The sequence below is a fragment of the Strix uralensis genome, chromosome 20, assembly GCF_047716275.1.
Source record: "Strix uralensis isolate ZFMK-TIS-50842 chromosome 20, bStrUra1, whole genome shotgun sequence".
NCBI lineage: Eukaryota > Metazoa > Chordata > Aves > Strigiformes > Strigidae > Strix > Strix uralensis.
In genome coordinates this window covers 6,575,098-6,593,858 of record NC_133991.1, presented here as the reverse complement: position 1 = coordinate 6,593,858, position 18,761 = coordinate 6,575,098, and the positions used below count along the sequence as shown (strand labels likewise).

Sequence of the window (18,761 nt, the reverse complement as noted above, 5' to 3'; positions counted from 1 at the left end):
TGTAGATGAGACCTCACAGAGCTCTTGTTAGACCTGAGCCAGTAGCCAGTGACTGGGGTCATGTCCAAAGCAGGAGCTGATGGCAGGGGACCGTTTGTGCCATGTAACTGTTCATGGCAAGCAGATGTGGGTCCAAACATCAGGAACTGGGCAATGGGAGCCACATCTTCCACTCATTGCTGGGGCCTCCCACCACCCTTGGAGCAAAGCCTCTATTTCTCCCTGCTTCTCACTTTTTTCCTGCACGTTTCTCTCCTCACGCAGGGGCTTCTCAGGGCGAGGGGCTCCCATGCCAGAGCGCCCCTCCATCTGCCACTTCCCTTCAGGCAGTCATGTGTTCAGCCGGTGCATGCACAACACTGTAGAGAAACAGCAAAGTTGATGCTATTTCAGCAGGTTTAGCCTGGTTTGTAACGCACTGACGTGGAGGAGGCCTGTCTTTGGGCAACCACTCCATTTGAGCCAGCGTGGGTGGGCAGATGCAGCTCTGGTGTGGGCACTCCTCTCCACCTCCTTCCGCCACACCTGAAGGGAAATGCTTGGCCCTTCCAAGCAGCCAAACCCCGCGACATGGCAGCAGGGAGCAGATGGGGTGTACGGGGCCTGTCGCGTCCCAGGGAGGCTGTGCATGGTGGAGGGCTGGCAGTAACCCAGCCTGGGGCGGGTTTCCAGTGATAGCTCATACGTCTCTCGGGGTTGTTTATCCTTTCTGAGACGGGAAAAAATAATACTAATAACAAAATTTTAAAAAGGAGGGAGGGAGGGAAGCAAAACACCGTCTCCATGGTAACGGGGCGCCGCAGCGCCTCGCGTTGCCACGGCAACGCTCCAGGCCTTCCGGCGGCGGCCGGAAGTGGGGCGGCGCGCGGCAGCATGGCGGCGGGGTGGGGGCGCCCGCCGGCCGCCGCCGCCCTCACGCTGCTGCTGTCGCTCGGCGCCTCTGCGCCCGGGCTGCTGCTGCGGGGCGCGCCCGCCGCCCGCTCCACCGCCTCGCTGCGGCCCGCCGCCCTGCGCGCGGGGGAAGGTGAGCGGGGGCCGCCGGCCCGGAGCGGCCGCCGCCTCCCCGGCCCCGCCACCTCCCCAGCCACTTGCCCCCGCGTCGGTCCCCCCATTCCGGGCCTTCCCCGAGTCCCCCACCGAGCCTTTGCTTCCTTCCTCTCCCCAGCTTTCCCCGTGTCCTGCCCTGAACCCCTTGCGCCCCACCACCCTCTCAGCCCCCGTTTCTGGGCATTTCCTCAAGTCCCTCACCGAGTCTGCGGCTCCCTCCGTGGGCCTTCCCGGTGACCCGCACTGTGCCCCTTGCTCCCCCTCTCCAGGCACTTCCTCCGGCCCGCGCTGAGCCCGCTGGGCATCCACCGCAGCCCCCTTATATCAGCTGCTCCCCCCTCAGTCCCCATCTCTGGCCCTTGACACTAGGGGTGTGCTGCTAGAGGCTTGAGGGATTTGCTTTCCTTGGTCCCTGTGGTATTCCCAAAACGATTTTTATCACTCTGATTCCTGTATTCCTACTTGCCGCCATGCAATGATTTCTTGTAGCAGTGCAGTGCTCTGAGCTGGCGGGTGAATTCTGCCATCTCCTCCCGTGTCTGCAGGGAGGCAGTCAGCTTGCACCGGGTCTCTCAACTGCTCTTTTTCTGGACATGGGAGGGAGGTGGAGAACTCTGCCTCAGTCCTCACTGAGTCCCCAGGAGAACGGCTAACCAGAGGGCCTGGGAGCACTTGTGAGGTCTGATAACTGCCAGGCATTTATTGTGAGAAAAATCATCCTTCTAGCAGTTTAAGAATTGTTTCTCTTTTGTGCAAAATCATAGTTACTGTAAGTCATTTTTATGTTTGTTGCCTTCTCTTTTAATGAGACTGAAATTTACTACAGATACTGTTGCTTTTTTCCAGGCAGCTTCCCAGGAAGCAGCAAGAGTCAGTCCATATGTCTACGATACCCAAGATAGCACTTGTTTTAACTCTATTTGGTTATTTATGCCTGGTTTTAAAGGCCTCAAGTTCCTTCTTTTCAACACCAGGACAGAACTGGAAGCTATTAATTAATCCTGTAGGCTCATTCTCCCTCTGCTCAAACATGTCATTTTAGTGGTTTAAAACAAGTTCGTTGCTGCGTCTGCCTTTCTAACGTGCTGGTGTGCTCAGTTCACAGGTTAGTTACCTACATCTTTGTCTACGAAGACCTGATATCCTTGACCTGTGGTGCTATTATCATTTGGTATTTTGCTGGCAGCTTTGAGAAGAACGTTGGCACTGTGAAGCACTGCTTCCTCACCATGGTGTTCACTGTCCTCTCCGCCCTCATGTACCTCTTACTTGAGACCGTTGTCTCGAGGGTGACAGAGGTGGAAGACGCCAAAGGGTTCATGCCAGTAGCTTTTGCTACGTTGGGGGTATCCACCACCCGCTCGCGGATGAAGAGGACTCTGCTTTTTGGGGTTAGAGTTCCAGTGGTGCTGGTGCCGTGGTTTATGCTCTGCATAGCATGGTTTATCCCCCACTCTTCTCTCTTGAGTAACCTGTGTGGGCTCCTAGCTGGGGAAGCCTGTATCCTTTCTGTGTGTGAAGCCCTGAACCAGGGAGGGATCACTGATTCATGAGGGGGAGGTCGTGCTGTGGTTCTGGTTGCTGAGATGCACTGCCTTTATGGTGTTTCCTGGGCTCTTGCTCTGCATTAAACTCTCACTGGCCTTGCCAGTCCCCATCACACCCAGTTCTGCATTTGTTTTTCACCTCACGCTTCCACTTCCCCTGTGGCTTTAGCACACGCAGAGAACATGGAGCTGAGAAGGGCGATGGTCTGTGGGGATGGCACTGGGTAGAACTGGGAGAATTCTCCAGCGAAGGTAGTTTGTGGCCAGGAGGGGATTGTGTTTGGCTGTGTTAGAAATGAATGTGTTTTGTCTGCAGTCCTCCTTAATGTGCTGCTGATTTCAGATGGTCTTGGCTACTGTTTCTGCTTGGATTTTCCAGAGTCAGTGGGCTCTAAGCTGGACCGGGTGTTCCCTTTCAGCCTGCTAAAGAGGATACCAGGGCTGAAATATATACCAGGGTCCTTAGCAGAGAGAAGAGCCTTCGAAAGCAGCAAGTAAGTACAGGGGTTCCTGTGAAAGATCTTATGATATAGGTGAATTTTGAGGCGTAAGTGGAGGCATTAAATCGCCTTTAAAAGCTGTATTGTGCTTGCTGTGTCCATATCCTGGGTGTTAGGGAGAACATACTGACCTACTGATGTTACTCTGGTGATATTACTGTGATTAATACATTGTCACACATTAACTCAACTAGGTCCTTCAGTGAAAGCTAAATTGAGGTGAAAGACCTGTCATTTGCTGCAAGGGCAGTGTGTACGTGAAAATTAAGTTATGCAGTCCTGCCCTAACGGCATTTGTTCCTGGCTGTATGGCTTCCTGGGGCGTGATCTTTATCTTTCTTTGCCCCACCTCGCCTCCCAGGAATGCTGTGAAGTGAGTTGTGTCCAAATCTATGTAGGAGCAGAGCATTATAAATTAAAGATGTCACTTAGGAAGTTCAGTGTAGACCTTTCAATGTATGTTTTCAGTGTTAAGGCAAGATTGCTTTACCAAAAAGAAACCTTGGGACCTGTGGCTGACATTCAGGAATGGTTTTAAGTTTGTGTATATCACAAGCCATGAGAACTCAGTTGAAAAAGCTTGGAAATGTAGGTCAAATTTTTCCCTATTCTAAGATGTCATCTCAGTTTCACAGAGGAAAGATAGTTTTCTATTAAGGGTTAAAATCTGTGTATTGTTTAAGCCATCAGCTCACTGTAAAGTGTTCTTTGAAGTGGAAACATTCCCAAGTGTTTGCATCTGCCCTCACCCATGGGGAAAGCATAAAACAAACCTTGCCTGCAGCAGGACTGTACCCCAGATCCATTAGGGCACTCAGACGTGTGAGTGCTTGCAGGAGAGGCCAGGCAAATCCAGCAGCATTTGTGTTTTTGCTCTCTCCCTTCTGTGTAAGTGCTGCTTTTGGGAGGAGGGACTGTCTCGCTGCCTGCTGAGCCTGTGTCTGCATCAGTCCAGTGCTTCTGCTAATAACTTTTGTGCACAGCATCTCAGCTCTGTGTCTAAACCTGCTTTCTTTAGGTGAGATGACATAAATAGACTGTTCTGGCTCAAAGGTATTTACATAAACATTTGACTATCAAGCAGGGCGTGGGAAGGTGTTTCTAGGATGTTTCCATTTCTGCAGCTAAATTTGCATGTCTGCGTCTAAGACACAAGTTCTATATGGGCTTCTGGGGCTTAACTCTTATTATTTTGATTCTTATTCCCAAGTAAGACCCCTTGATGGTTTGGGTTTTAGGTTTTTTTTTTTAAGTTTTTGTAATACTTAAGGCGTCAACTTGCCACCAGACAGGAGACATTTCTAGGAGGTCCAGGCTTTGGCATCACGTTTGTGTCCAGAAATAAAAAAAAACCTAAACCAAAACAAAAACCCAAACAAAACCCAAAACCAAACTCACACCCCAAACAAAAAAATAAATCCAAGCCCAAAAATGAGCCCGTCTCTCATTCTTGCTGGGAATCTGGCAGTCATGGGCTTCATGAATATTGTCTTGATTCTCAGCACTCATCTTAGTGTTGCGCGTGGGCTGAGCAGTACTCCTGAAGTCCCAGAGGCTTTGGCTTCTAGGCAGATTACGTCTCTCTTGATATGTTTCATTGGGATGAGTCATGCCTTCTGTTGGCAAAAGCTGTTTCTAGACCTTGCTTCTGAATGATTAATTTATTGGTAACTCTCTTCCTTCCCTTTTCGCTCTATAGCCTGGGCTCTTACTCTCACCAAAGGCCTTTATGGCTCCTTGATAAATAACACTTGGCAGCTGTGACTTCTCCTGATTAATAACTTAACAGATGTGTCGTTCAGTGGAAGGGAAGGAGGATGCGTACAGAAATCTTGAAGCATATTGCAGTTTGGCATGCATATTCCTTGCACAAAGAGACTCGGGGCCAAGAAACATGCTCGTTCAGTGGGTGTGGAATTGGTGTGGGTTGGGAGTGGGAACATCTGTCCTGGGAGGCCAGTAAACCTATCTTGATAATCAAGTGCAGCTTATAATAAAAGCTTCTCTTGTGGCAGTGAATCTCTCTGATGGATCGCACCGACCTTTCTGAGCGCCGGTCAGGAGGAAGTCTGCCCCCAGGGCACTTCCAGCTCTAATTAGGCAATGCCAGTTCTGAACACAGTGTAACCTTCTGTTTTCTTCCTGCCCAGGATTAACCCAGCGCCAGGCACCTACCCCACCCAAAACTACTACTGCTCTTCGCTTCAGGCTCTCCCTGCTTTCCAGCTGCAGCACCCCAGTGCTCAGAGCCAGGGGTTTCACCACCACTGCGCTCCGGGATCTGGCTGTGCTCTGGGACACGAGGGATCTCGGCACGGCCATGCTGCAGGACACAGCCTCACTTCTTCCCCCTGCCAGGCCAGAGATGCCTTTGGAGAGTGTTACACGCAGGCCCACGCTGGAGCCTCTCCGGGACAGTGCTGCCAGGGCAAATTCTCTCCCCCGCAGCACATGTGCCTGACTGATCCACAGACACCTGCAGGTGAGGGCCCCCTGGCTGGGGCTCAGCAAGCATCAGGGTATCCAGCAGCCACAGTGACTTCTGTTTCAGCTGAATTTTCCAGAGTCCAGGTGTACTGATCCTGCAGAAAGCAGCAGGACTCTCGTACTGTGGCAGGACCGTCGTGTGATGCTCATGCAGCCGTGCACTGCTGGCATCTTTGCTGTCTCTGGGGTGACCGACTAGTGGAATGAGTTGGTAGCTCCACTGTAGGCCATTCCCCTGCTCCCTGGCACCCTTTATAATCTATTTTTTAAACTTTTTTTATATTGCTGTATCACTGTGCTCTTCTCATCCTTTTAGAGTCTTTTTTCATTGCTGTATGTAGCAGCTGACTTTTTTCACACTGCCACTAGAGTTACAGTGCATCAGCCCCCGACTCAAGCTAGGAACCTAATTGTCAAAACACTGGACTAATCTGGGGTTTAACTAGGCTGCAGCAATAAGGACATGTCTCGTCTATACTGAGGCTCTTGGCCTTCTCTCTTGTTTACAAGTTTGATGCAGCTAGGACCCAAGAGGTTGAAATAATGGAAGCCTTAGCTTATAACTTAATATTTGAGTGGACGAGGACAGATGTCTGTTCTACTAGAGACTTCTCCACTAAGAGAACGCCTTGAAGGGGGCTTGTTAAACCAGGGCTGAGGCAAGAGGGCAGAATACAGAACACCCTTTTCTGCTCCCCAAAACACAGCTCTAAAATGCATGTAAGCCAAAACATCTTGCTAACAAGTTTTTTTTTCCTCTTCATCTTGCTTTTCATCTTGCTAAATAATTTTTTACTGAGAATAGATCCGGGGCGCACTCACCTTTGTGAAACTGTTCGTGTGTGCGCCCAGCGCTGCAATAAAGAGTGCCTGCTTTCTAAAACTCCAAAATGAGTCTTAGAGAGTTCCTCTGCCAGCTTTTGTGGTAACATGCTGAAGGTCCTTCTTAGCTGCAGTCTGTGCGTGCAGCAACATGTTGCCTTCATTTTCTGATAGCCCTGCACTAGCTCAGCCTGTGTTGCCAGAGCTTGTCTGTAAGGCACCCTCACATGCATGTAAAGCAGTGCAGGCTCTTCCATAACGGATTTGGGCCATTTGTGGAGCAAACGTGTATCAATCCAGGGAGCTGGGAGGGACCTTAACAGTGGGTTAGAAGAATTAACTGGAATGTAGCAATTCTGTTGGGGGTGTTCACACTGCTCAGCTTCAGATGTCTCACCCACCAGTATTAGCACAATCTCTCTCTGTTTTCTTCAGAGCTGGTGGAAAGGCGAGTGGGAGAGGGGAGGTTTCAGCAAGGGATTCAGAGCAGGGTGCGGTGTTTGGTGCCTGTGGCTGTAACGAAGGAATTTGGTCGAGTTGGTGGGACTTGAGCTTTGTTTCCAGCTGTGTAGCTGCTTTACTGTGCCATGCCCAGGAGGAATCTGCTGTCTCTGTGTCTGCAAATCAGCCAGGATCTCAGCTATTGCCCTTGACTCTTTGCTTAGAATTTTGTTGTGCTCCAAAAAAAAGTGCTACACGAAGCACAAAGTGCCATCACTGCTCTTGGAGATGTTCTTGCAGTGCCCTGTCCCGCAGAAACCGCGATAGCCTTGGGACTCTTCCATGCTCTTAATGAGCCAGGGTCACAGGCAGCATTGGCAGCTGCATGCTCCAGAGCATGTACGTGCCTCTCTCTTTTTTTTTCCTCTCTTCTGTGTCTGAAGGAGCCCCGAGTTGCTGGACAGCTGCTTCTCCAGCAGCTCTTCTGGGATGACCACCACAGTTACGTGCAGCCTCACAGGGGCTTGCGTTGGGGGAACACCAGAGTGCTGAGGACTTAAACCTCAGATGCACGTTAGTAAGAAGCTCTGCTGGCAAAGGCAGGTACCCCTGGGCAGGGACTTTCTGCAGGAGGATGCAGCAATTTGGGAGCCAGCCTGGAGCTGGTGGCCAGCTCTGTATCATCCCTGATTGTTTCACTCCTCCATGGGATCACAAACGCACTTGGCTTCGTGGGCCTGTTTTTCCTGAACTGTTGACAGCAATTGCATTGTTACATGTTCAGTGTGGAGCAAGAACAGGATAAGGTGCTTGTTTGGAACTTAAAAGCATGTTTTTAATACCGGGAAAGATATGCTAAGAGAAAACATTGAAATGTTGATACTCCACTCTCATTAGTGCCTTGATTTTCTTCAGTTGTGGTTTAACCCCAGCCAGCAACTAAGCACCACACAGCTGCTTGCTCACTCCTCTTCCCTCCCAGTGGGTTGGCGAGGAGAATTGGAAAAAAAAAAAAAAGTAAAGCTCATGGGTTGAGATAAGAACAATTTAATAACTAAACTAAAATATAATAATAAAATATAATAATAATAGTAATTAAAAGGAATATAATTCTTTAAAAGGAGATAAATAAAACCCAAGAAAAGACAAGTGATGCACAATGCCATTGCTCACCACCCGATGCCCAAGCAGCGATCTGCCCCCCCAGCCAACTCCCCCCAGTTTATATACTGAGCATGACATCCTATGGTATGGAATAGCCCTCGGGCTTGTTCGGGTCAGCTGTCCTGGCCATGCTCTATCCCAGTTTCTTGTGTGCCTGCTTGCTGACAGAGCATGGGAAACTGAAAAATCCTTAACTGGGGATAAATGCTACTTAGCATCAACTAAAACATCAGTGTGTTACCAATATTATTCTCCCACTAAATCCAAAACACAGCACTGTACCAGCTAATAGGAGGAAAATTAACTCTATATCAGCTGAAACCAGGATATCTTCCTTGTGAGATCCTCATCTGTAAACGTAAGAATTTTATCACTTTTTTTTTCCCAGAAATGTGCAGAAGGGTGATGAGGACTGATAGCAATGACAAATGTTGTATACCTGCAAACTGTAAGCTTGAAACACAATCTGAAAGACAAACTGCTGTGTCTCCTGGTTTGCTTTCAAGCGGGGAGCTGGAGTGTGCCCCTCCGGGTGCTGGGCTGGGTGTGATGGGGGCTGTGGGGCAGGCTGCGGGTGCCTGCTGGGTGCTGGAGCCGCTCGCCAGGCTGGTGACAAAGCACGCTGGGCATGAGGGGTACTGCGTATTGGAAAACTCTCGTGGGGCTGGAAGCTTGTTATTTTTTCCTTTCCAACTCTTATCAGTTGATCTGGTAAGAGATCACTCTCCCCACAGAGCTGTCAAAGGGAGGGCATGTTTCCAGTGAGTAGTTTCACAGCTTTCCATTGGTAAAGGGTTCCTTGGCCTGTAAGAGGCACCACAGTGTTGCTGCCAGCAGCGAGAACAGCCCCAAGTCCGGCTGGTGTGGGGAACAGGCAGCAAACCTCCTTCCTTCTTCCAACCCCCGCTTGGCCCTGGCAGCAGGGGGACGTGCCCATGCACGAGGGAGCCATTAACATTTCTGTGCTGGGACAAGGCAACTGCCTCAGCCCTGCAGGTGGGCCCTGGGGATGGGACGTGGTGGGATGGGCACAAAACCACAGTTTGGGGATGTTTCGTCTGCTCCCAGCTCTGTCGTGGGCTTCTTGGTGACCTTGGCAGATCACTTGGTGTCTGTGATCTCTACAACTTCCACCATGTCCCTGGGGCTGCTCTGAGTCCAGCTGTACCACCGCCCTGGTACCTACCTGTCACTTGAAATGCGTTGTTCCTGTGTTCAGTGGCCTTCAGATGGATGTTTGCAAAGATAGAAGATGATTTCTAGCAAGGTCTGTTCCCTGCCTTCCCTGAGTGCAGCCATTTCACAGTGAAATGCTCCCGTATAAATCAGCTGAGGACCTTCTGCTTCTCTAGTGGAGTCCAACCAACTCCCAGCTCCCCAGGGCTGGTGGCAAACTTGGAACTCCTCGCCCAGGGAAGGGAAGTTGTTGGGAGAGAGGGAAGGGGTCCGGATGAGACATCTGCAAATGTGTCTAAGGCTGAAAAGAGGAATTAAATTTGTAAGAGAGGGAGGTAAAAACCATCACCTCATTGGGCTTTGGCATTTGCCTAACTAAGCTCACAGCAACGTTACTGATCACACACTGCAATACCAGGTTATTTCCTTGGAGGGGAGACAGAGAATTAAAGTTTCTAAGGCAGGAGGAGGAAAAAAAAAAAAAAAATCAATAAACCCCCAGTTCAGCCTGGGGTGGCTGCCCCTGGGGATCATGCTGTACCTGAAGTGCTGTTATTTTGTGCTTCTGGTGTATTCCTAGTAAAGCTGCCACTTCTTTGAAGGTCAGGATTGCTTCTGCCCTGGAGGCAGGGTGCACAGTGACTCCAGAAAGCCCCTTGGCTTGTCCCTTTTTTCCTGGGGGGTCGCTGCAGACTGATGAGATTCTGGGGACAAGCACTGGGAGCTGAGCTGGCCCTTCCCCTGCGCTCAGGGCAGCAGTCCTGCTGTGACACCCCTGTGAGGAGAGCACAGCTCCTTCCCCTCCACTCTTCCACACCCACCATGGTGTGAGATAAAAAGGAATTGGGGGTATGTGGGGAAGCAGAACCAACTCTGAGCTACATCACCACCCTAGCTGGGAGCAAGGGGGGTCCTGCAGTGTGGGGAGGCCCAGCAGGAGACACTGATGTCAGAAGAAAAATGGGTCTGTGTTCACTTTCCTGTCGCTCATTCATCTGTGGCAAAGCAGACGTGGGCAGTCATCCTGCACTGGGGGCCGGGGTAGCTGTGCCAGAGCCAGGATGCTGCTGGTCACCACCAATGCGGCTCTCCCACTGGGTCCTGACTCATTTGCTGGCACCGTGGAGGCTCCACGGCCAAAAGTTCAGCTCCAGCCTGTGCTGGGGATGGAGGAGAGCTGGAGAGGTGTGAGCTCGCACACGCCCTGTGGTGGGTGGAAGAAATATGTGTGGAGGCAAAGCATGGACCCAACAGGTCCCTGCAGGCTGGCCAGGCTGGGCTTCCTCATGCACCCAGGGGGTTCGGGCTGGGTGTGATGAGAGCTCAGCCCCTTCCCCCGGAGAACAGGACAGGACGGGCTGTGCCATAATGCCTCTCCCTGCTCTGGGCACCCGATGGGCACGAGGAGCCCAAACCAAGAACCAGCCCTGTCCTGCCGTCCCCTCGGGGCTGGTACAGGTATGTCCTGGCTGCTTCGATCTTTAACCCGCGGCCGTTCAACCCGCAGGGGACGGTCATGGACCGGAGTCACCCTGGGGAACTTCTGTGGGGCTGATCCCAGAGCTGATGCGGGTGGCAGCAGTGCCTTGGCGGCCCTGCACCCCTGAGCCCTCTGCTCGGATACTGTCATGAAAGGGGGTGTCCCCACAGCCCCGGGCATCACTGCCTCAGAGCTGGTGCTTTCCAGGTGAGTGTCCCCTCCTTGCACCCCTCCTGCCCCTTGGGTGCTTGCTGGCCCCGGCTCAGCCAGCGCAGACTTTGCACCTTCCCCGAGGGTTTTATTGACTGAAGTGAGCGTCAACACAGCGATAGCAGCAGGGCCATGGCCTCAGATGTGCCAGCACCTGGCTGGCCAAGGGAGGGGAACCAGCCCCATGGTGACCCCACGCATGATGCTGGGGGCTGGGGCCTGGCTGTGGGGCTGCTCGGTGGGGGTCAGGCAAGCTGTGTTCCTGGCTTTGGCCGGGCTGGGCTTGGCAGAGTTGTGACCCAGGTTCACAAAAAACAGGAGAGATGAGAGCACCAGTCCTTACATGCCCGCAGGAGCCAGGGTCTGGGAGTCCGGGTTGCGAAACCTCTTCAGCCAGGACCACTGGGGATGTTTCCGGAGCTGTTTGTGCAACTCCCGGGTGGCGGCAGCGCAAGTGTTAGGAGAAAGGCCTCCTGGAAACATCCGAGTCATCTGGTTTGTGGTTAAATCAGGAGCGTTCGCCTGCTCTCTGAAAGCTGGGCAGTGCAGCAGCCCCTCGTTTCCCAGGGAGGGGTGACGGTGACCTGCCACTGGGTGCCAGCCTCTCCCCCGGGGTCCCCTGGCCCCCCGTGGGCCCTGCTCCGGGCAGCAGCCTCAGGCGGGCTGGGGGGGGTGTCCCCCCACCATGTGCACCCAGGCACCATGCACAGCCACGGCCGGGGGCCCTGGGTCTGGGGGTCCTGGCTCAGACAGGGCCTGTGTCCAGAGCTGCTTCGCACCCTGATCCCACCGTGACCCCAAACCTGACCCCAACTTGACCCCAGTGCTGGCCCCAATCCCCATGCCCCCCAACAACAATGTTGCCCCCAGCCCTGACCCCCCCAACCCTGACCCCCACTCTGGCCCCTGACCCCCTGCTTACACCCCACTGTGACCTCTGACCCCCAGCCCTCTGCACCCTGACCCCCACCCTTGCCCTCCCCTGCACTCCCACCCTTCCCTGCACCCTGGCACCCCTGGCCGCTCCCGGAGCTCGCTCCCTGCCCCTCCCTTTGACCCCAGCACCCCGCCCTGCCCCTAACCCCGACCCCCCCGGCGCTCCCTGTCCCTTTAAGGGCCCCTTACGCCGGGCGCACTGGGGCCGTACCAACCGCGCAGCCGCAGAGGGGGGGATCTCCACCGGCTCGCTCGCAGCCCATTGGCAGGCGGCGGGGGCGGAGCGTGACTCCCCCCCGCGCCTGTTCCCGAGTGGTACGACCCGCCCTACGTGCCGGCCGCGCCGGGGCTGCGGAGCGCCGCCGCCAGCGTCGGACGGGCCGGGCCGGGGCGGTGGGTGCTGCGGGGGGGACGGGGCTGCCGCTTCCCCGTGCTGGGGCGTGTGGGGCCGGGGATCGGGGGAGCCGGGGCCCTGTGGCTGAGGGGGGCTGGGGCCCTCTGTGGCTGAGGGGAGGCCGGGCTCAGGGGTCCCCTGTGGCTGAGGGGGCTGGGGCCCTCTGTGGCTGAGGGGAGGCCGGGCCCAGGGGCCCGCTGTGGCTGAGGGGGGCCGCGCTCGGACACCTGGGTCCTCTGTGATGGAGAGGGGAGGGCCGGGGTCCCCTGAGAGGGAGGGCTGGGGTGAGTGGATCCCCTGTTATATGAGGGGGACGACTGGTGTGGCTGGCCGCTGTTATTGGGAGGTCTGGGATGACTGGAGACCCCTGGGGGGGGCTGGTGTGAGTGGCCCCCCTGTTATCTGGGGGGAGGTTGATGTGACTGCACCCCTTGTTATTTGGGGGGACTGTGATGACTAGAGTGCCCTGTTATGGGGATGTGACTGCCCCCCTGTTACTGGGAGGGCTGGTGTGACTAGAGTCCCCAGTATGGGGGGTGTGATGTAAGCGGGCCCCCTGCCACATGGGGTGTGTGGGGGGGTTTCACTCTCATGCTTGGCTCCCCGGGGGGCTGTGGGGCAGGGGGCTGCCCAGCCCCCAGGTGGCAGGGTCCCCCCCACAGGGCTGAGGAGGGGGTGCAAGGCAGGGTGGGCAGCCTGGGAGAGGGGTGCTCCAGGGCGCTGCCTTGCTTCCACCATGCCAAAGGGTTACATATGCTTACCCCATCCCAGGCTGTTGCTGGTTAAAAGCCTTCAGTGAACTGACTTTTCTGGGCACTTCTCTGCAGAATGTTATTCCCAGCATCTAACTGACACCTTTGCTGCACGCTGGGTTGGTTTGCTGCTGTTCCACCTATTTCTCTTCATAAACTTCTGGGGTGTTGGAAGGCTGTTTACTCGTGCCTTTTCCTGATGGGATTGCTTTGGAGGTGAAGTTACTCCCTTAGGGAATGTGCTTGTCAAAGGAAATAATGGAAAACCCCCTGTTTGGGAATATTAAAGCTGCAGGGGGTGAAGAAACCTGGATCACAGTGTTGGGAGTTAGTCATCAGCGTGGAATTAATTCTTAGGAAGCTGTCTTACTTGCTAACCACAGCTGGTGCAGCTTGGGGTGTGCTTTGGTCTGACAGTGGTTAGACCATGGGTTAGCTTGGGTTAGCTTTCAGAGCGTGAAAAGAAATAGTCGTGTTTAGTGGAATGTGCATAGAGAAGAGGGATCACTGAGGTTTTCTGCCTGATGAGTGAGTCTGGAAAACTGAAATGGGTTTGTACTTTTACAGCTCTTTTTAAAAAGCAGAAACATATATCCAGTTGAGAAGGATCAGGTCTCTGTTTCTGAATTCTGAATGTGAAACAGTGTCAGCATTGGTGGGGGCATTCCTTCTTCCATAGTGCTTTATGCTTTGTGTGGACCGTAGTGAAGGAACAGTGTGGTTCAATATTTTTTTGTTCGCCAGCAGAGCTGTGCTTAGTGGGGTACACTGACACACACATCCCTTTTGCTAGATAGAAGGGAATGTACTTTCTTCCACTATTTCTGTAGTTCTCTGAGAAATCCTGATGAGGTGTTATTCACATGCCAAGCAAACTTGCTGATTAATCTGCTGCAGATGAGGAAATCAATGTTTTAGCAGGGAAGGGCTGGTGAGCCAGATCCCTCCTGGAGAACCTGACATTGTCCCGGTACAGCTCTTGGTTTTTCTTCAGATGCATCTTTTGCTGGTTGATTGCAGTGAAGCAGGGTGTGCACATCACAGAGCGTGTGGGTTTGAAGAGTCCTCTGTGTTGCACGTGGATGTGATGGTGCATGAGAAACTGTATTTGCAAAACACTTTCCCATAAAGCAGGGAGGATACTGGAGCTACAGGAAGAAAAAACCCTGACACAACCGAGCGCTTTATTTTAATATTCTAGTGTGAAAGCCTTGGAGAGTAAGGTGAAAAGTGGGCAGGAGGGAGGAGGTAGTGTCACACGGCTAGCTTAACTGTTAATTAGTCCTGCTCTAATTGTGACAGAGTAAAACCTCTTGCTTTGTCATCACTTTGCAGTTGCCTCCTGTTCAGTCAATAATCTCTGGGGTGGTGCTTTTTGGGTAGCCGGGGTTGAGCAAGGAAGTTCCCTCTGCAACTTTTATTTTGTTTCTTCCAAAGCAGCTGGAGGAGTTTGACGGGGCCGTACGACCAAAACTCCTTGTCTTGTCTTGAGGGAGGCTTTCTCTGCTGCTCACCACCCTTCGTGCTGGAGCTCACAGGCCCCATCAGCGCTTGCTTGCAGAACTATAGGTGCAAGGTAACCTCTTTCTTTTGAGTGCTGCAGGTTGTGGAGCATCTGTGGGCGCAGCTGGGTTTGGGGAGGGTGACTGGCAGCGAGAGCTGACAGACTGGGAGCGATGGTGTCTTTACCCAGTTCACCTGCAGCTAAGGTGGTACGTGGAACTGTGTCTGGACTGAAATCCCATTTGATCTTTACTCTCTCCTTTGGCTGTTGTGACACAGCCAAGATAAAATGTGCTTGCTCACTCCTGAAGGACTAGGGGAAAGGCTTCCCTGCTCAGGTCTGCACTCCAACCATCTCCTCCCCACCCTTTTCCTCTGGTATAAAAGAAAGCCACCTGGCAGTTTCCTCTGCTGACACTGAACTTTGTTCTGTTTCCTGACGTGGGCTTTCCTACCTCTAAAAACACAATTCGTAGAACTTGCATAAGTTGCTTTCCCAATGTGATCATTTGATCCACCTGGTGAGATTACTTTATATGTGCTATTGTTGAGAGTGAGTCACGAGCCCTGCAGTGACAGGTGCATGTCTGCCAAGATTGTTTTTTTTCATAGTTTGAAATTTCATACATCAGAACAAATAATTACAGACTGCTCATAATCTCTTGCTGCTTTTCCCCAAGTAAACATTCAAGTCAATTGTGTGTTACTGATGGCTCACAGAATCCGGAAGGAGGGGAAGAGGCTTCTCTAGGGCCACAAGTCCAAATTGTGGCTGAGTATGAGTTACAGTGGCAGATTATTGTAATATTCTTGCTTAGTTATCAGCCACTTCTGGGCCTCCAGTTCTTCCTTTGCAAGGAATAACGTAGAGTTATGATTAATTTTCCTTTCTGTCCTTGCTGTATGGAGTAGGAGATGGGGAGGTTCAGAGTTAAAGATGGGGTTGGATTTTTCTTCTTGGAAAATCTGGCTCTGACAGTGCATGTGCAAGTCTGCCAGTAAGGTTCAGTAACCAGTTTAGGGAGCTGGTAGGTCTGTCTTTGAGGCATTAGCAAGTATGCTGGATCTTGCTGCTTGGTTACCTATGAAATGCGTCTATTTACTTGCTTTCACGGGCCATTGTTAGCATCTCTCCATTCTAGCTAACTCCAAGCTTTGGAGGAGCAAGCTGATAAAATGCCTGCAAGGATTGTGCAAGCCCTGGTTGTGTAACAGGGCTGTATGCATAACCACTGGAGGTAAGAGGAGCAGCTCGTGTTACAAAGGGAAAGAAAAATCCTGTGTCAAGTATCTTCTGTTTATGTTGACCATATTGGGGTGGGAGTGTGGAGTTGGAGAGCTGCAGTTTTTGCAACTCAGGATCAGCCTTTAGCCTTTGACCCCACTTATTCCCTGCCCAGCTTGTCTGTTGTCCTGTAGCCTCATGTCCCTTTTTGGCATGGGGACATCTGCTTTGGGTACTGGATTGATGTTCTGGGGTCTGCTGGTGCATGCAGTTGCATGTGATTGCAGCAGGCTGGGCTGGGGAGTTGTCTATATTTCACAAATATTTAAAAAAGTAAAATACAGTTCAGATTGCCTTACCCGTACCAGGCAGGGAGGTTCATAGGGGGGTTGCACACGCTTTTAATGAGGCAGCCAGATGTGAAGCCTGGGTCTGGGATCAGGAGGACAGCTCTCTTGCTGAGTTACCATGTAATGTAAGGGTCGTGCAGTAACACCTCCTTCCCATACAGCAACGCAGGAGACAGGTATGTAATGTCTGAAAAGCTCTCACATCCTCAGAGGAAAGCTACCTTATAAATACAAAAAGTCCTGGTTCCATACAAATAGTGCTTGGTTTTCTTTAGATAAATAAATACCCAAAACATACTGTTCCAATCAGGTCTTTACAGTTCTTAAACCTTTGCAAGATCTATTTAACCATGTCCCTCTGATGCTCTTCCAGCCGTTAGTTTCAAAGGAAACCTCACAAATGAGAACAACTTTAGAAGGTTTTGCTGTCCAAACTCTTCCTGGTGGAAGAGGTCAAAGTCTGTGGTTACCAAGCTGGTCTGTAGCACTCCCCTCCCTGTAGTGGCTGCAGGCAAAACCACAGCTTGTCCCATGAGCCCTCAACAAATGCAGGCAGGGGGAAAGCAAACAGCCTGTTTGGAGGAACTGAACTTCCAGCTGAGGCTGTGGCAGCATTGGGTACAACAGTTGCAGAAGAGGCTGCTGAAAAAATGCCATATTCCCCTCTTGATCTTAAAAAAAAACATCTTCAGCAGGACCTGAACCATGCAAAATACACGTCTGAATGGGTTGCTCCTGAGGTTTTGCAGCGCAGCCCTCTGAGCAGTTGGTTTGACTGAGTAGTGCCCACGGTAGTTGGCAACAGGATGATCTAAAACTCCTGCAGCCTTATCCCAGCTCCTGAATACTGGTGGTCTTGAGAGCCTGTTCCTCTTCAAACAATGCCTGAAGCATGGTGCTCTGAGTTTTTCCCTCCTTGTTAGGGGAGGCTGGGGAACGGGATTAGTTAGCAGGGGGTTCAGTTTACCTGCCATTCTCAGGTTTTGTTTATCCTGTAATCCTGAACGCTTGGTTTTTCTGTGCTGGCTCACGTTAATCTGCGTGAAGGAAGGTGTTCAGGTGCCTAAGCCAATGAGATGCCCCACATCCTTGTTTAAAGATTGAGAAATGGGCTTTTATCTGGTGAAAAGAAGTGTGCAAATTCCCTAACTCTGGGTTGCTTTCTTTTAAGGCAGCTTGGCAAGTTTTAATTGATTCTTGTGTTGAATAATGCCTCAAGTCCTTTGGTCTAGTGTACTGGACTCACTGCATAGCCCCGCCTTGGCATACCTGTAGGGTAGAGTTGCTTTCTGCCTCAGTAAAACCATTCCTCTTGTTGTTCTCTTTCTGCTTTTACAGCTGAGTTGCTGTCCTTGAATAAGACCTATTGGCCAGAAAAAATCCAAGCATGACAGTGAAAGTTCAAATATGCAGTATTTCAAGCTCCAGATTGACTGATGCACGCTCTGCGTCTGCTTCATGCCTAAAATAGAAGTTCTGCTGACGTCTGAGCCCGTGTCAAGGTCTGGCTAGAAGAGACCTTGCACAATGAGAGTAATTTGTTCTGTTGTACCAAAAAAGCAGCTTTGAGCTGGGTGTGTGTTTCTTACCCCTGTTCGAGGTGCTGCTGCAGCCAAGTCCTCTGTTTAGAGTGGGGTTTCTGAGTTGCTGGAAGTGCTGAGAGGCCTGTGGAGAGTCACTTTCCCACTAGTGTGTGAAAAAGAGACTCTGCCTGCTTTGCACCCTTCTTCACTGAACTGGTGATGGTTAATGGGAAGTTGTGGGATGTGCTGGGGTTTTTTTTAAATACGTGGGAAGAAAGTGATATGGAAGTGCTAGGCATAGTCAGCCTTCACATGTAGTAAAAGCCAAACTTTGTTGTTGCAGGCAGTGGTGAAAGCCAGCCCTGGATTACTGCTCCAGGGAAAAGCACACCTTTGGCTGGCTGCGTGCAGTGGCCACTCTGTTTCATAGCAAGCACCAACACAGGTGCTCGAGCTGGGGGCTGCTGGGGCAAGGAAGCTGTGAGGTGTCCCACCATACCTGCCTTCCCCAGCGCAGCCCCTGGGACCCCTGGAACTCACCTGTGGGATGAGCCCACCCAAAGCAGGGAGCCTGCACAGTCCAGACCAGGCATGGCCACTCATCTGCCCAGACCAAAGGCCTCTTACTGAGGGGAAATGTGATCTCTCCGTGGCAGAGCTACAGAGAAAAGGCTAATCCAAGGGCTGTTGAAGGCAATGTTAAATAACCTGGATCTAAATGCCAACTTAATGGTCTGCTTTTGTTTTGGAAAGGACCACTTTTCTTGCCAGGTCTCCTTTTACTAAAAAGGAAGGGAAAAAGAGCTAATTTGAGTCTTGCTGAGGCCAGTAACTGGCACAGACAGATGTAAACAGAATTTCTTATTCTAATCAGTTGCATTCATACCCGAAGAGGAATGAGAGAAGATCTGGTTTTGCCCCAAGGGTCTCCTGGCCTAATACTCTAGCACGCAAGAAAGTCTTCACTGCAGTGGGATTCAGAAGAGAGTGGGCACAGGTGTCTGGGCAGAAATACCATCTCCACTGCAGCCGTGCTCTCATCCTGCTGCTGCTGACCCTCCTCCTTCCTCGTGGGCTTGTGTTTGTGGGGCTCCTCTTCCTGACATACGTTAGTAACCCGCCTGTATTGTATCTTTAGTGGGTGAAAGAAAACCCTTTGCCAGTCACGAGGCTGCATTCCTGTTTGTAAGCAAGTCTCTTCCTT

General features: G+C 51.8%; 2 protein-coding genes across 6 annotated transcripts in view; both read left to right on the top strand.

The window, feature by feature from the left end:
• The first annotated feature begins 762 nt into the window (after positions 1-762).
• On the top strand, positions 763-8,486 carry RHBDD2 (rhomboid domain containing 2). Its single transcript, XM_074890240.1, has 4 exons — positions 763-1,024; positions 2,146-2,547; positions 2,938-3,088; positions 5,245-8,486. Exons 1-4 carry the CDS (start codon positions 784-786, stop codon positions 5,672-5,674), a joined length of 1,224 nt encoding a protein of 407 aa, XP_074746341.1. The 5' UTR covers positions 763-783; the 3' UTR covers positions 5,675-8,486.
• Positions 8,487-12,131: 3,645 nt separating this feature from the next.
• The window catches only part of POR (cytochrome p450 oxidoreductase), a 31,834-nt gene continuing 25,204 nt past the window's right edge, over positions 12,132-18,761 (top strand). The window contains exons 1-2 of one of the 5 annotated variants that reach the window (XM_074890714.1): positions 12,132-12,203; positions 14,397-14,532. The gene's annotated coding sequence lies outside the window, so the exon portion shown is untranslated. Of the gene's footprint in view, positions 12,204-13,096; positions 13,927-14,393; positions 14,533-18,761 lie in introns of those variants that run through there. The other 4 variants (XM_074890717.1, XM_074890715.1, XM_074890716.1 and 1 more) reach the window with 4 other exon arrangements.

What these genes read in the sequence shown, in the direction of transcription:
- RHBDD2 (XM_074890240.1), top strand. Translation starts at nt 784, where the DNA reads ATGGTAACGGGGCGCCGCAGCGCCTCGCGTTGCCACGGCAACGCTCCA. An exon ending in GCTCCTAGCTGGGGAAGCCT is followed by an intron (nt 2,548 to 2,937) that starts GTATCCTTTCTG and finishes TGCTGATTTCAG; the next exon opens with ATGGTCTTGGCTACTGTTTC. An exon ending in AGAGCCTTCGAAAGCAGCAA is followed by an intron (nt 3,089 to 5,244) that starts GTAAGTACAGGG and finishes CTTCCTGCCCAG; the next exon opens with GATTAACCCAGCGCCAGGCA.